The sequence below is a fragment of the Ambystoma mexicanum genome, chromosome 3p (genome assembly GCF_040938575.1).
Source record: "Ambystoma mexicanum isolate Mex_15411 chromosome 3p, UKY_AmexF1_1, whole genome shotgun sequence".
In the NCBI taxonomy this organism is placed as follows: Eukaryota; Metazoa; Chordata; class Amphibia; order Caudata; family Ambystomatidae; genus Ambystoma; species Ambystoma mexicanum.
In genome coordinates, this window is record NC_090925.1 from 1,113,159,100 (window position 1) to 1,113,176,831 (window position 17,732).

Below are 17,732 nucleotides of genomic sequence, written 5' to 3' on the forward strand. Positions count from 1 at the left end.
AAGCGGCAAAGCGGGACTTCTTGGACTTGCTGGGTGCGCGCGCAGCAGCCCTTATGTAAGTCCCGCCTCTGAAATTGAGGAGCAGAGCCTTCTGGGCGTCGGAGTCCGGGAGATACAGCAGAAAGAGAGCACAACAGGCGAGTCTTCCGCGGCAAAGCGGGACTTCTGGGAGTTGCTGGGTGCGCGCGCAGCAGCCCTTATGTAAGTCCCGCCTCTGAAAATGAGGAGCAGAGCCTTCTGGGCGTCCGAGTCCGGGAGATACAGCAGAAAGAGAGCACAACAGACGAGTCTCCCGTGGCAAAGCGGGACTTCTGGGAGATTATTTTTGACACTGGCACAAATGAAGCTAAGCCCAGCCAAGATGTTAGCAGCAGGGGCATAGGCACACCAGGCTCACAGATCTAGCCCCCTCCTCCTCAAACCCCCACCCAAAGTCCCTCTATTGATGCTCCAATGTAAAAAAAACAAAATGGGAGATGGGGGGCATAAGGGGTAAGAAGGGTGATTAAGGATTAAAAATAGGTGAGAGGAGTAAAAGCAGTAAAAAAATACAGATTGAAGCAGTTGCATCATAACCTCACCAACTTGCCAAACCAGCTAGGCGAGCTTTCCAAAACAGCACTGTGCTCCAAGCTTTAATATCGGCCTCAGTCTCAAAATCATGGCATGGATCGACACGACCACCCACAGGTCACCACAAGTGCACCACTGGTAAACCATACACCAGACCAGGTCCAACTCAACCAAAGGGACAGCCAGAGGAGCAACTGAAGGAACGCTGAGCTCAATCCGACACCAGCAGGGACGGGCTTTTATCACGGCTCAGAGCTCTGTGCCCCAGTGCCAGAACTAGTCCCACTCCCTGCAAATACCACGTGGACGCTGCAGGGGCACCCAACACCCCACCAAGTCATGGGAGCAGGTTAGGCTAGGCGCCGTCGTGAAATAAAGAACGTTACAAGCTGACAGAGCAACAGAGTCCCTTCAGAGTCTTCGGCAGCCAGACAGTAGGTTAGAGGATAGCACCGACAGCAGCAAACCACACCGCTTGGAACAACACACAGCAACAATACCAAGGAGCGGCCGCTTCCGACACTTCCTACTAAGTTTGAACCTTGACTTCTTGATTCACAGGTTTTGTCGGCCCACTACCACGGGCAGTCCATTATTGAATGCCTTAGAGTTCAATGCACTTTTAAAGAGTGCTGCCTTTACTCCCCAGGCCACCACAGGCCTAGCCATGAGCACAGCAACACCAACCAAGCCAAGACTAAGCTCTCCTCTTTAGCACTGTCACACTCTCCCACATCAGCAGTTAACCAGACCCAAAGTAGCTGTAGTATCAGATCTTGGGGTCTTCCCTATGAATAACATACTCCCATAGTACAGCAAGCTCATTGAAAGCAGATTGGCACTCAAGACAATACGCTTCCAACCCCCACCCATCCACGCGACAGGTTTTGAATCTGCCTTTCCCACTGTCCCACTAATGAACCCTGCCCCCCCCCTTTTCTTCTTACAGAGCCAAGCGATACATGATACGCTTTGCTTTACACCGTGAAGCTCTTTACCCATATATCCGAATGTATGTGTTAGATTTTGATTTGTAAGTAAGGGATTGTCTTCTTACCATTACCTTGTCATTCATATATATCCTCTCGTTAAACTGTGATTTGTCCGAGTTGTAAGGAACTCATGGTGGCAACAGTAAAGACAGACGAGTGATCACAGTTCAGGGGTGTTTAAACTGTATGAATGGGTTAGAAAAACACCTAATCCAAACCTAAATCTAAGATGGGAGCAAGCTACGACCATCAAATAATAAGGCAGTCCTAGTGGAGTCTTGTCAAATAAAAAGGCCCTATACTAAAAAACCTATTGCTATAACCTATATAACCTATAGTTACAAAATAGTGTGGGGTAATGTTCACCAGAAAAGAAAGGAGCGTTCACAAAATAAGTCAGGATGGTATGGCCGGGTTCACTCTTGTTATCACAATGTTCAACTTGCTTTATAGCAGTACGGGATTCACTCTTGCTTTCTCCTTGGTATCCCTCCGTCAGGTTCACATAGCCATTCTAACATAATGTTCACAATCTCATCAGAAAGCGGGGGTCTCCCTTCCCCTAGCTTTCTCTTGGCTTATCACAATACAGGATTCACTCCAAGCTTTCCCCTTGGCATCCCTCCGTCGGGTTCACAAAGAAAATCAGGAACTGTTTTCAAAATGGCTAACAGTTCATGATTTGCTCCTCGCATCAGAAAGTGGGGTTTCCCTTCTCTTAGCTTTCTTCCGGCATCCCTCTGTCGGGTTCAAACTTGCCTTATTTCACAATATTCACAATCTTATCAGAAAGCAGGGTGGTGGGGGGACGTTCCCTTCCCCTAGCTTTGTCTCAGCATCCCTCTGTTAGGTTCAAATTGCCACAGTTCACAGGAAAGTCTCTTTCCTTTTCCTAAATCCAGGTCTCAGCCCTAGTCCGGCTAGACACAGTTCTTGTTCACACAATTCACTCTGCTTCTCAACGTGTCAAAGACTTTCAATTGTACGAGGGGTTCTGCTTGACCCTCATATGACCCCCCTTTACTCACACCAGCCTGTTTCAACAAACAGGTCCTGATCAGAGTCTTTCGAATTAACGCCCACGTGGCGTCGGACCACACTGCATCTGGACCTCAACTAGGGTTTCTTTCAAGTTCAACTCATCTGGACCTCAACTAGGCTTTCTTTCAAGTTCAACTCACACAAGTTATTTGTTCACAAGTCCTTGCCTTCACAATATGTTGCAGATTTCAACCTTCAGCTCAACACAGACCAGCTTACTATCAGCTTTCTATCAGCTTTCTGCGACTCACTGGCTGTGTTGAACTCCCTGGCATTTTTCTCTGGAGTCAAGGAGGGTACCATGGTAGCCAACATGCCTCCCCGCCTGGGCTATCAGTGCGGTAGGCCCCTGTGCATCGTTGACATCCACTAGGCCGCACACAAGCTGTATACCCCGTTATTATGATTATTTTCATGGAGGCTTTGCAGGTCTGGGTTGAAAAGGGCAAGGGCACTTCCCTCTTTGTCGTCCGTTTGGGTCTCGCCGCCTTTCTTCTCTGTTTGAATTGCCGGTTCAGAATAGCTGCTGCCTCATGCAGTTGGCCTTGCTTGTAGTGTGCTCTTCCTTTTATCCCTGTGGGGAAGGTAAAAGGCAGTCATGGGGTGTTTCTAGTGGTCACCCATTGCCTGATTCTGCCGGACCCTTGTGTTGGGACATGTCCGGTAAACGGCTCTGGTGTTAGTCCGTTGTTTGTCATGGTTACAGAAGGTGTTTGTGTCAGAAAAGGGGGTGGGGATAGAGCTTCTAAATATCCGATGGGGGAAATATGTTATTGGTAAGGGGGTACTGCGTCTCACCCTTCAGTGTCCCACTTCCACTCCCCGAAGACTTCCCATCCAGGTGAGCCTCCCCCACTGGTCCACCCACAGGAACTGGATCCAATAGCAGTGGCCCTGTCCTGGCCACCTGGATGACAGATCTCCGGGGACTAGTGGGTGAGACACCTTCAGGCTTCTTACAGAGTATACCAGAAGGTCCTCTCGAATGGTGGGCATGCATTGCAATGTGTCGTGAATTTGATTGCCAAGTGTGCATGTTGCTTTATTGTGCTTGTGGTTTAGGGATAGGCTTGTAGGGGAACAAGTGGGGTTCTAGGGCCCTCTCAGGAACACAATACTTCACTAGAACTCCCACTAGCCCAAGGTCAGGCACACAAGAACTGAAAATGGACAATCGGGGACTGGGAAGGCAGAGGTATTTCCCTAGAGCACCAGGAGTTTTGGAGATTGGTTAGGTCATGGAGGTCGAGATTGTATTTTTCTCTACAGATGGTTATGTAGCAGATGGTTATGTATTACCACCATCACGTTTGCATCCAATATAAAACAATTGTAATGCAATAACCTGATGCAACAGACAAGAGGAAATGTGTTGAACGTATTTGTACATATCTGACAATTGTGCATGTAATTTGCATGTTATATAGTGTGCATTTGTTTTATGTGTTCTGCATTTAAAATATAGCAGAGCCCTCAACGGTAAATAATACCCATTCCCCCTCTTGAGCTGCAAACCATAGAATACAGCCGAGTCCCACAAGCATAGCAGCCATCTCTGCAACTGAATGCAATACTCTGCATGTTTTTTTAAAAATAAGGTTTTAAACTAGACATCTCTGCTAGCAATTGGAACGTTGCCTAAGTCGAATGACTATTTGCATGCAAGGTAATGCATTTTATTTCCATACTTGCACAGACTACAGTATTCCGAAGGGTCTTCCACCCCACATCGCTTCGAAGCCATACCAATGGCGGTTGGCAATAAATAAATATTAAATAACATTTACAATAAGGAGAGGCAGGTGGACTGTCGGCTAACCCAGTTTATTTATTTTATTTAGCCATTTGTAGAGTGCACCCAACCCTGAGGCATCTGTGGGCAGTTGCCCAGTTGAAAACTCAGATCAAAGAAATAACATAGTAAGTGCTGCATGAGCAATGTGTCAATAACACGAGAACCTTCTAAATGTTACCGATCACACTTTTTAAAAACGGAGCTAAGGCTGCAATGAGGGTGTAATCTATAGTCTGAATGTGTTCATTAAACTAGTTAGGACTTGATGCTAGCATGTTTCAGATCGTAGGCTCAGTTTTTACTACAACACCTGCAGTCATCAAGAAATAAACATTTATGATAATCAAATTATAATGTATTGTAAACCCTAATAATCCATCTGTAATACTTCTGAACAGTGCATACATTTATTTCTGGTTTAAGAAATGGATCAGCAGAATATCGCTCACATTTACCTTTGAAATATTTGACAGTTTTCACCCTTAGCTCCAGAGTCGCGTCCTCGTCACAGACAAAAACTGTGGAAGGATGCTGCTGAAAAGCAGACACAGTCCACATGTGGTTGACACCGTCCTCGATGGCTTTGTACAGAGCAAAAGCTTTATGTGCTCCCGTGATGAGAATCATAACCTAGACAAAGAAACACAACAAGGCATCAGGGATACAAGTCACGATTGTCCTCAAAAGAGGATCTAAAAATCTTGTAGACTGGCACTCAAGTCTAGACCTGCCCGCATTAGAGTTATGGAAGCAAGAGAGACTAAATTCATTGACACCCATTTTGAACCAGACTATAACATATGCTTCCACTTAATAAATCATCAAACTCCTGAATAAATTAGTCAATCGCAAGTATTGTAGGGGGACACTTTGAAATCATCACAATAATATGTGTCCAAGCAAAAATATGGATCCTTATGCAAATAAAATGTGTCACACATTACACTTCAACTTCAGATTCTGAACTACCAGTGGACAGAAGCATGAAACACTAGGTATGTGTTTAAATTGGACATTTAGAGCTTATTGATATGCTTCTCAGCTGTATCCCTGTAAACACCTACTGATCTGGTGAATAGGCATGACAAGGACTAAAGTATCTCCCTGCCCCTCCAAAGTTAAGGTAATTCGTCTTTATATACACACACGTCACACAGTGAAATTTAGGCAAATAAAAATCACCAATCTATTTTTTGAAAATGAGGGAAATTTGTATTGTAGAGAAAACGTCCAAAACTGCTAGAAAGCCCCTGTTCAGTGCTCTCCTATTTGAACAATCTGCCTGATGTCACGGGATAAACAGTAGAATAAAGTAGCACATGGGCCTCCTGGGCAGCCTAGAAATCAGTACGGGTGGAGGGGCGTGTGAGAAACCAGAGGGTGTCTCACCCGCTAGTCCCCGGGGATCGATCTCTCAGGTGGCAGGGCATGGCCATCACCTTTGGATCCAGTCCCTGGGGGTTGACCAGCGGCATAGGATAAAATGGGTGAGGGGGTCTTTGTGGAGTTGGTTTGAGACAGCCGATGGTGAGGCGCAGTATTCCCCCTTATTTTGTTTAATCAACCCAACCTTTGTTTTAGGATACTCCGAGGCCCCAACTACCCCCCCCCCCCACACCCTTTTACACAAACATTGGGCCGAGAAAGAGGGTGACAGAGTACCAACATTAACTTTCACATATCGTAACTGACCATGTCCCGTTAATTGGGTCAGGCAAAGTCAGGCACTTAATTCTAAGTGCATGCACTTGATACCAACTACCTCTCCTCACATGAATAACCAATTAGCTCTCCTCACACGAATAAAAGGCGGCACTCAAAGAGACACTCTGAGCAAGGCATAACACGAGAAGGAGTGGGGCTTCCGGGATGAAGGTTGGAAAACCCCAGAGTTCCCTACTGGAGGTCGTTACCTGAGACAGGCCGCGAGAGACACATGGAGAAAGCCAGATCCTGCAAGTGAAAACTGCATTGTGTTTCAAGGACTTCAGTGACCCTCCCGGGTGTACGGCAGAGTTGGGAAGGCGAGGCCAAGCCTGTGGTACTAACCTTGACGTGTGAATTGGAAATCATAAAGCAAAGAAGAAGCGCACACAGCCGGTGAGTTGGCAAGCAACCCGAAAGACCAGTGTGTTAAAGTTGGAAATAGCAACATTTTATCACAAGTGAAGGCTGCACGCGTGTGAAGGAGACGTGAAGAAAGGCAGACCTGTGAATGAACTTTGAAGTAAAAGACGGCTGCGAGTTCAGCGACAAGTAACTGAGTGGTTAGGCGAAAGGAAGTAGCCTACTCAAAAGTCTCTGGTGAAAGGTAAATTGTTCAAAGCGAGAAAGCGAATACACAGCAAAAGTGATATAAAGAAGTTTAACTCCTAGACAATGGGAAAGTAAAAGTTAAACTATACATTTTGAGTTGAAGTTGTCCTGCAATGGTCTGAAAAGTAAGCAACGCACATTCGAAAGCCTTTGACATCTGAAAGTAGTCCGAGCCCGACAGAGGGAGATCCGAAGTGGAGTGAGCTTGGGGAAGGGAGCCCTCCCTTGCACGTTTGTGTTGAACTTTATCGTAAGAGGTCTGAGCCCGGCAGAGGGGGACCTACGAGAACTGTGTGGTAGAAACACTATTTTTGGAAATCAAGATAAGGGACTTAAACATGGAAGGCCAGACAGGCCTTGATCCACGGTCTGGAACTGTGCATTGTGTTGGAAGCCGAGCCAGAGCGTGTCATCCAGCCTACAGGGACATCCTTGTTCCAGGAGGTCTAACGTGGGGAGGAGAGCTGAATCAACCACATTTATTCATTTGAACACTGATCTTTCCTTTTGCATACATTATTCATTTTTTACACTTTTTTGCACAAGAAATAGGACATGTATTAGGTTTTGTTAGCATACGCCATTTTGATTTGACAGACTCCACTAGGAATGCGTTATTTATTATTAGATGGTCGAGACTGCTCCTTTCTTAGCTGTAGGGCAGACTAGGAGTTTCTCCAACCCCAACCATTTCAATAAAGGTTTTACAAATTGTACCCATTGTGTCAGTGTCATACTTGCGATACCAAGCCTCCCCTACAGGAGGCAGCGACTGCAGAAATAGAAATAATGGGGCGGCCACAAACCAATAAGGGCCCAATGGTCACATTGGTTTAAGTATGCATAGGTTTGTTTTCATTATAAATAGGACACCATACAAGTCCAGAATAGGTCTAAAAAAATAAGTCTACATTCAGTTAATATGCAGCCTGCCTGTATTTCGAGATTCCAGATCCACTGCACCGTGAAGACATGCATGCCGGTGTTCCGTTGGCCAGACTGGAGACCTGCCGTTCAGATACTGGTAGGTTAGCAGGGCGTCGCCCACCCACTGCTATCAAGCGACTTCAATAGCAGTGACCGTTCCAGTCCTCAAGCACAGACCTTTGCCACTCTGGGGAACCCTCCTAAAGACAGCAAGCATGGCGCAGGGGCAGCACAATTATAATCAGAGCCATCAATCTCAGCTTCAACATCATGAGGGACAAGGGAAGGGCCAGTGATCAAGTAAATAAAGCACCTTGCATGCTCTCGGCATAGCTCTTGGTAAAACCTAAGGGGGAAAGTCTTCAGGTGTCTTTTCGCCACCAGGACAACTAACAGAGGATTTCCCTTCAACTGGTGGGGTGCCAGCTGCCACAGAATCATTATAAAACAGATAGGGGGAAAAAGACACAGTAACCTCCAAAGCGCATGCCAATGGTAAGAAAGAAGATTATCCAGACGGGGTGTGCCCAAGCTTCTCAAATTGTGCCAAATTCCCTACAAAGACTGTGGGCACTGACCCAAGTAACACCTTTAGCCGGAAACACACTAGCAGTTAACCCAGTAGAAGAATCCAACCTCCTTAATCCAGAAATGGCTGCCTCTAAGGAGGACTTTGCAACTAGTTTCCAAGAATTCCAGGACAAGTTTCTGGCTTCATTTCAAGTGAAGTTCACCTCTTTCGCAACAGAAATCAGGCAGTCACTAGCGGATTTCAGCAAGGACATTTCTTCCCTGGGAGAGCGCGTAGACACCAATGAACGGGCGATCCAGGAGATCAAACAACCTGATATCGCCTTAGAAGAGCTGGCCAGGCTTACACACAACCGTGAAATACAGTGTGAGAATCTTTAGATGTTCTAACATATGGATACAAAATCTTCCGGAAATGATTTTAGACGCTGATCTGAAAGACATTGTAAGCCATATTATTTCAGACCCAATTACAGGCGAAGAAACCATCATTGTCCGCTTGACAGGCTACATAGAACAGGCCAGAAAAGAAACTATCACAGTGTTCGCCCACGCAATGTTCTGGCAGCTTGCACATCATTCCCACAAAAGGAACATATTCTCAGGGAGGCTGGGGCTTCTTCACCAATGACTTATAATGGAAGCGAGATCCAACTCTATCAAGATTTGTTGCAGATAACCCTTTAGAAATGATGTGAGATGCAGCCAGTGGCAAGGACTCTATAGTCTAGAGAAATCAAATATAGATAGACTTTACCTTTTGGATTCGTTTTTTCTTTGGAAGGGAGACAACATTGCATCACTTCCCGAGAAGCAGGTATGGGCCTATTACAATTTGAAGACATCATTGCGGGCCCGGAAGGCTGCGGATGGTCGCTTGGCTCAGCAGTCTAAACCTTGGGAGTGGAAGACTTCAACCCGAGGTGGGAGGAAAGAAAAGGTTCAAAATCAAGAGGACTGGAAGGCACGACTCAGCGGGCCTAACCCAAAAACACCAGGATAAAGAAGCTCAGATGGAGGCAATCACAAGTAAGGGCATGGATTAAGTACAGATAAATACACCACCTTCAAACGCATCTGTTCAGGTAACAGATGGGGGTACTAGGATACTGTGAACATTGCCCCGGGGTTAAAGTTGACTCAGCGCTGGGGTTTCGGTCCCTGGGTTATGTTAGGTACCGTGGCTCACACCAGGGGACAACTTTTTGGGAGATGGATGGGGCGAACAAAGTGGGGGTGGGGTTCACGATGCATGGTTTTTAAGTTACATGTCAAAGAATGCAGTGTTTGAACGCTGTAAGATCTTTATGATTGGCATTTAAATTATCCTGATAAAAGTAACCTAACGTTGAATATTAGGGGTCTTAATGCCCCAGCAAAGCGCAGGAAGCTAGAATCTCTCCTGGGACGTTACCAACTGGATTTGGTGGCGTTCCATGAGACACATATTTGTCAGGCTGACGGATACAAACTCCGGTTACACTGCGATCTGGTTGTAATACAGGCAAATGCAGTGGGTAACGTATCCGGGTTGTAGATAGCAATAGGGTCTGGTCCCTAAATCAAAGTGCTTCGAACACAAATCCATAAAGTAGGCCACTATATTTTTCCCATCTTCACGCTCGGCCTAAAGAAATTAACGTTGGCTTCGATTTACGCCCCTAACATTGACCAAGAGGGCTTTTTGAAACTGGTATTGGAATCTTTTATTGAGACCGAAATAATTCTTCTAGGAGATTTCAATTTTGCTTGGGACACTGCCTGGGATCGGAGCACCATTTCCCGTTTCACGCAACCCCTGCCATCTAGATTGCTAATACAAAACTGTGCAATGTTGACATCGATAGATGTCTGGCCTTTAAGGGGTCGGAGCGAGAATATACGTTCTATTCACAGGTTCATTATTTCTGGTTCTCGAAGTTCCTTTTAGGATACGTCACACAAATTACTTGTCAGGCAATTACACTCTTTGATCATGCACCTCTTATAATAGACGTGAATGTAGTTGGGGGGGGGGGGGGCGGGCAAATCAAAGGTTATGGTTTTGGTGATTCCCATCTGAAGTCATGGCGGATCCAGTGCTGAGAGACAAAATTGAAGGGGAAATTGGGGAGTTCTTAATTCAATGCAGGAGACCTCAGTAAATGTGACATGAAATGCATTTAAAGCCTCTCTTCACAGAGTTTTAATAGCAGAAGCAGCTCTTAGACACAAACAAAAAATTGCATTAGAGTTAGAGGAAAAGCTAAGACGGATAATGGGGAAAATGGAACGAAAGCGGGTCCTTTTTTCCAAAGAGCATATAGATCTGTGGATCTGTGGTGGGCAAGCTAAACTTACTTCAGGCAAAAAAGGGCAGAAAAATCCCTGTTATATGTCAAGCGAAGGCATTATGTAAAAGCCAATAGGGCCGGCCGCCTATTAGCCAGACAATTACGCCAAAGAAAAGCATCAAAAATTCGATCCATTTACCCTCAGGTGTAAAGGTTAGGGAAACCCTGCAAATTGTCTCACAGATTTATTTATTTTATTTGGATCTTTACCGATCAGAATCTCCCGACTCGGAAGCTCAGGTAGAGTACTTAGACGCAGTTACTCTTCCCCGGATAGCCCCAGAGGATCAGGATCACCTTGAGCTGGATATCTCCCAAGAAGAAGTACTTGGGGTCATAAACGCTGTTCCCCTGAATAAAAATTACCAGGTGTAGACAGATTTCCGGCCTCATTTTATAAGATCTATTGGAAAGTGTTAACTCCTAAGCATACTGACTTGTATAATTTTTTTTATAAAATCAAGTTGCATGTCATCTGCGATGAATGAGGCAAAGATTGTGTTGTCTCCAAACCTAGTAGATGTGGATCATATCGCCCCATAGCGCTTATAAATTTGGACGATAAAATATATACTAAAATATTAGCCAATAGGATCGAGGATTTACCCCTTACAATCATATACCCAGATCAATCAGGGTTTATAAAACATCGTCAAACACACAACAATATCAGGCGATCCGGTCATATTCTAGAGAAGGTGTAAAAAAAAAAAAATTAAAATAAAAATACCAACAAAAAAAAAAAGGATTTACAGTGGACTTGCTCTCTCTCAACGCTCAATCTTCAGTTTATAGACAAAATCAGGGCAAATTTTAGGCAACCATCTGCTAGATTGTTGATTAATTGCCAGCTTTCTGCCCCTAGCGCTCTTCAACGCGGAACCAAACACGGCTGCCCCATGTCACCATCGTTATATGCCATTTGTCTTGAGCCGTTTCTTGCCAGGGTCAGACAGACAGAGGCTATTCAAGGGATTAATTTTGTAGGGGTATCACACAAAATCATAGTTTATGCAAACATGCTGCTCCTTGCATCCGATCCGGTAAACACCGTACAAGTAGTGGAACTAGAGTTAGGGAGTTGAGGTTCGGTAGCAGGTCTAAAAATGAACCATTCTAAATTGCCAATTTTAAACCTCTCCCTTCCCTCTATGGAGGTGCGCATTCTGCGATCACATACACAATTTGATTGGGCGCAGGATAGAATTAAACTGTTGGGTGTCACTATAACCCCTACGATTTCCAAGATGTATGAGGCTAATTATCCCCCCTTACTAAAAGAAATTATGTGGCAACTAATCAAATAGAATCCGTTGACCGTCTCCTGGTTAGGTCGAATCTATAAAAATGGTTATGCTTCCCAAAACACTTTCTTTCAGGGATTGCCAATCCGGGTACCCGCGCCCTTCTTTAAAAAGCTACATAAAGCGAGATCTACATTTGTTTGGAACAACAATCCTCCACGCTATGATGATATGATATGGCATTTATAACGCGCCTATACACAAGTGATTCAAGGCACGATATATGTTTTAATGACCCCTACAAATAAGGGAGGCTTGGGTCTCCCAAATTTTCGATAATTCATTCAAGTGGCACAAATTTGAATAGTGAAAGATTGGTGGGGATCAGACGCTAGAAAACGGTGGGTCCAGATAAAACGTGCATTAGGAGGTCGACAGCTCAGGGATACCTCCAAGTGTGATTGCTCTCCCAAGATTTACAAGAGTACGATCACAAATATGGTAGAAGTAGTTTGGGATTTAGCGGTTAAACAATATCAATTCACGACGTTTCCTTCACCTTTCACACCGTTTTTTTAATTTTATTTGGTTTTATTTGTTTTAATCAAAATAGTAACGGAAAGAGAGAAGAAAAAGAAAAAAAGACATTTTACATTTCACTTAGTACAACTCTATTAGCTTATGGTTACATCAAAAGAACAAAGTTATAGACTCATACATTAAGTCGTCGTTGTATTAATTTCTGTTCTTTTAAGCTGTAACAGTCAATAAAACAACCCACACCCGCCCACCTCCCCCCCGTTGGTTGGGCAGACATCATTCCGGCGTCGGTCTTTCTTGTCTTGTTTGCAGAGGTTAAGCCCACCGCTGTGGGATTTTCTTGATTCCTGGATCATAATTGTCTCTTAAAGTGAGTTTTGGTATTTGCGATTTGCATTAGGGCCTTGTAGTGTCCTCGGGTTGGGAGTCCGTGATCTCTGAAAGGTGCTTATTTCGAAAGTCTGACCATAGGATCTCGCATTGCGATCCTTTATTATGTAGGGAAGCTGTGATCATTTCCATTGTGTAGATGCTAGTTGATAAATTGATCCATTCCATTTTCTTTGGGACCATTTTGTATTTCCATTTCATTACCAGCAGTGCACAGGCTGCAAGTAGTAGCTGTGGGGCTAGACCTTTCAGTCTAGTGCATTCATCCTCGTCTTTTTCCAGTCCGAACAGAATCAAGAGTGGATTAGTGTCTCTCTGTATGCCGTCTATTTCCTTAATCCATGCCAGGACCTCCTCCCAGAATACCTTTATATGTGGGCAGCTCCACCACATATGCCAATAGTCGGCAACGTGTCCACAGTCTCTCCAACATCTCGGGCTCAGTGTCTGAAACATTTTAAGTGGGTCATATTGCCATCTATGTAGGAGCTTGATGGCATGTAATTTATATTGACTGGATATGGATGTTTTGGCTGCAGTTTTGCACAACGTTTCACACTGGTCGGGGTTTATCTCTTCTCCTAAGTCTCTTTCCCATCTGCTTCTCAGATATTGCGTGGACCCACCTCCCGCTTCGATAAGCTCCTTGTACATTAGGGATATCAGACCCTTCATTTCACATTTAGAGTCCAGGAGTTGTTCGAATGGGGCGAGATCTCTTTTCAACTTGACCTTCCATTCTGGTTTCGTCAGGACTCCTTTTATCTGGATGTATTGGAAGGTGGATAATGAGCCTATCCCGAGGGCTTCAGTTAGTTCTGGGAGAGAGATGAACGTGTCTTTTTTCTGCAACTGTCCTGCCCTTTCCAGGCCTGCCTCGTACCAGGATTGGAATCTTCCTACTTCAGGTATGTGATCGTTTATGCCAGGGGACCATAGGTGGCTAAGTGGGGATGGCCAATTTGTGATCTTAGTCATTGCTTTGCTTGGTTGCCAGATGTTCCAAATAGTACTCCGTATCAGGTGGCCACTAATTGTGAGCTTGTCCCACCTTTTTAGATCCGCCGAGAAACTCTGAAGGAGGGGAGGAAAGTTAGCTTCATATACCTCCGTTAGAGTTTTAGTGATCTGGATGCCTAAGTATTTCAGCGCAGAGTGTTCTAGTTTGAGGCCTAGGGGCAAATAATTGGTTTCATTTTCCTCTTTTGTTCCCTGTAATGGAAACAGTATCGATTTAGTCTTGTTCACTTTAAACCCAGAGAGTTGACCATATTCCTCTAATAGTTGGAGAGCATGAGGGACAGATACCGAGGGGTTGGTTTTGTGTAAAAGTATCTCATCAGCATAGAGCGCTATCTTATATTCTTTCGTTCCCAATCTTATGTCTTCTATTCTGGAATCAGATCGTATGTTTTGGGCTAGAGGTTCCAGGGAGAGTGCGAAAAGAATTGCAGAGAGGGGGCATCCCTGTCTAGTTCCACGTCCCATTTCAAACCATCTGGAGTATTCTCCATTAACAGATATAGACGCCTTTGGGGATGTGTATACTGTTTGTATTCCTTTCCTAAATCTTGTTCCTATCCCCACCTTATGGAGGATTGCCCTCAGGAATCCCCACTCTACCCTGTTGAAGGCCTTTTCTGCGTCTATTGACAATAGGGCCGGGTCACCTGGTAGTGCTAGTGATGAATGGACAAGGTGGAGGGTTTTGCGCATGGTGTCTGCCCCTTGCCTACCCAATATAAATCCGACTTGGTCATTGTGTATGAGGTGTGGGATCAGTACCTCCAGTCGAGCGGCTAATACCCTGGTATAGATGTTGGCATCTAGATTGAGTAGGGAGATTGGGGGTATGATCCACAATGTTTGGGATTTCTTCCTTCCTTTGGGATCACTGTTATGAGTGCCTTCGTAAAGGAGTCGGGAGCTGTCCCTGTTTCTAGTATCTCCTTAGACAATTCCGTCAAGAATGGTGTTAGCTGTGCACTGAAGGTTTTATAAAACCCGGCAGTATAACCATCCTCTCTGGGGGATTTGCCCATGGTTAGTCTTTTAATTGCCTCTTGGACCTCAGGTTCAGATATTGGGGATTCTAGAAGTTCGGTTTCTGAGTGCGATATTTTGGGCATATCTATTAGAGAGAGATAATGAGGAATATAACCTCTCGAAGAAGTTGGCAAAACTCTCTGGGATGGAATGGGGAGTGGGGGGAGGGTCGTAGGGTTTTCTTCAATTATTTCTTTTACTTTTCGCTCTGCCCTTTGCTCTCCAAGTCTGGCTGCTAATAGTGCGTCAGCCTTGTCCCCTTTTTCAGAAAATTTCTGTTTGAGGAATCAGAGTTTGCGCACAATTTGTTCGTGTTCCAATAGTCTTAGTTCTTCCCACTTGTGTTGCGCTGTATTTATGTTGTCGCGATTCATCCCTGGGTGTTCCCTATTGTCGCTTTCCAGTTGGCATATTTCAGATCTAAGTCTGTGCTCTATGATCTTTCTCTCTCTCTTTTTGGCTGATCCCTCACATATCAGGATACCTCTCCAGGTGGCCTTACCCGCTTCCCATATCGTTTGCTTGGAGACCTCACCATTGTTATTTAGTTTGAAGTATTCCTCAATTTCAGCTGCCATTTCAATTCTAAAGACTGCATATTTCCATAGGGTTTCGTTACATTGCCACTTCCCTCCCGGGATAGGCAAGTCTGCTCATTTTAAATCTAACAGGACCATATCCAGATCTGACCATGTTATCAGGATTATTTCCGATAGTGTTGTAGTATCGAGGAGGTCCCTGGTAAGGAACAGATAATCGATTCGGGTGAATGTTTTATGCGGATTGGAGTAGAATGTGTAGCCTCTTTCATTAGGATGTTTGATTCTCCACACGTCTTGTAGGTCATATATCTCCATTATGTCGGAAAGTTCAGTGCAATCACTTCCTGTCTGGTTCCTTGTTTCGGGGTTGCCTGGTTCCCAGTCTTTGGTCGGGTCTGCCCACTGGTTAAAGTCCCCTCCGAGGACAATGTGGCCAGATGCTTCCAACATTATTTTGGGTATTGTCTTCTCTATTAACTTGGCTTGTCCCTTGTTGGGGGGAGTATATTACCGCAATTGTTACCTTCACCTTTGCGATTTCCCCAAATATCAGTAGGGCACGCCCGCTTATGTCAGACCAGGTCTTGTCTACTTCTAAATTGATTCCTTTCTTAATCAAGATTCCAAACCCTCCCTTCCTAAGTGGGCCAGAACCCCAGAATTCCTTTCCCCCTTGTTTCCCTGAGTACACATCGTTCTTCCCCCTTGGCATACTTTGTCTCTGGTAGGAGGAGAATGTCAATTTGAGATCTATGGAATTCCCTTGCCATTAGTGATCTCTTGGTCGGTGAGTTCAGTCCTTTCACGTTAAGTGTTCCTATCCGAAGGGACTCCTTAACCTTCTGCTCCGCAATTGGTGCCATTAGCAGAGCTTTGTGATTGCAAGATTATGACCCATGTCGAGTAGTTAAAGTGTACACAAGGACCCACCTCGTCTTGAGTGACCTTCGTTATTGCCAATATTGCTGCGTCTCGTCCATTTCCTGTCTGACCCACCCTTCCCAAGTTGACGGCGTCCGATCGAACCCGCGTAGAAACACAGGTCCTGCATCAAACTACCTTTGGGGACCGTTACGTCCCCTAATTTATTGTAGCATCATAGTCTGGATTGAGCCCCCTTTCCGCCTCCCTCCTTCGTGTGCATGGCCCGGATCTCTTTTGAGCCTATATATCTTCTCCCAGTTCGGGTCATTAACATGTGTAATGGAATATATGTGATCTTACCAGTGCTTCAGTTCAACAGTTCTCTCTCCCTGGAGGGGTGTTACCTCTCCGGAATTTCCTCGATCCCTTAACTCGTTTCCTTCTGGGGCCTTGCATACGCCATCCTCTATCTTCTCGCCGTGGGTCTACCCGATCGTGTTCCTTTGTGCGCGGTCCAAGAAGATCGGAGTTGCACGCCTTGATCTCCCACTCCGTGCTTAGCTTGATTTTGGTCCCGTTGTATTCGAAGGAGAGGGAGAAGGGGTATCCCCGCCTATATCTTTTGTTCTTTTCCTTCAGATGTTTGGTGAGGGGTCCGCACATGCGAAGTCCGAAGGTCATGGATGATAGATCCTGATATAATCGAGATTTGAGAGCCTTGAAAGGTAATTGAACCAATGCCTCTCGCCTTCTCGAGGATCCTGGTTTTGTCTTGAAAGCGATGGAATCGGGCAAGAACAGATCTTGGTCCGCCTGGGGGCCCTCCAGCTCTATGTATCCTCTCTGTCTTCGTCAACCGCATCATCAGCGACTAGGAGTTTAATGATATTGTGGAGGGTGTTCTTCAGATCACTCTCTGTCTCCCCGTCCCGTTCTGAAAATCCCAAAAATTCTAAGGTTGTTTCGTCTCTCCCGGTTTTCTAAGTCATCAAGCTTAAGTTTGAAGTTCTCTTCACGCTGTTCCAGGTTAGTCATCCGTTGATTGCGCTGTACTTCTAGGGTGTCTATGGACGCTGTTTTCGACCCCTTCCAGCCTCTCTTCAATGGTGTCTAGGCGTTGGGTGATCTTGTCTATTTTGGAGCCGATATTGGCCCCCATATTTTTTATTTCGCCAAGCAAGGCGGCAATGTCCCCTTTGGTAGCCGCTGATTCACTCACTGGAGTGTTTTGGTTTGCCATGCTGGGATCACAGTTCTCGGAAGGAGTCGTGACGTAGGAGAACGGTGCTAGTTTCTCTCTTATGTCCATGGGTTCTCTGGGATTCCGGTGATGTCGCCGATGCTGTTTGTCAGGGAGGTCTGGTCGGGGGCAGATGAGGCACATGCCCCTGATTCCGGGGCCCAACCCTCTGCGCTCCGGTATCAGTGATCTTAGTTAGTTCGTTAGCCGTTGGTATAAGTGACACTGGTGTGTTTGCCGGTGTGCCCAGGGTGTGGGTGGTACGCAAACTTGTACGGGTTACCCAGGATTCTTTTAATTAGACTTCAGGTCTGCCGGCACTCTGAGAATGTTTTCCTGGTATGCAAGGTTCAGGGGA

At 45.4% G+C, this 17,732-nt stretch overlaps 1 protein-coding gene across 1 annotated transcript in view; it reads right to left on the minus strand.

Moving 5' to 3' along the window:
- The window catches only part of GNPDA1 (glucosamine-6-phosphate deaminase 1), a 142,009-nt gene that overhangs the window by 51,295 nt on the left and 72,982 nt on the right, over positions 1–17,732 (minus strand). The window contains exon 6 of the mRNA XM_069652471.1: positions 4,857–5,031. Coding sequence (XP_069508572.1) covers positions 4,857–5,031 — 175 coding nt within the window. The remainder of the gene's footprint in view (positions 1–4,856; positions 5,032–17,732) is intronic.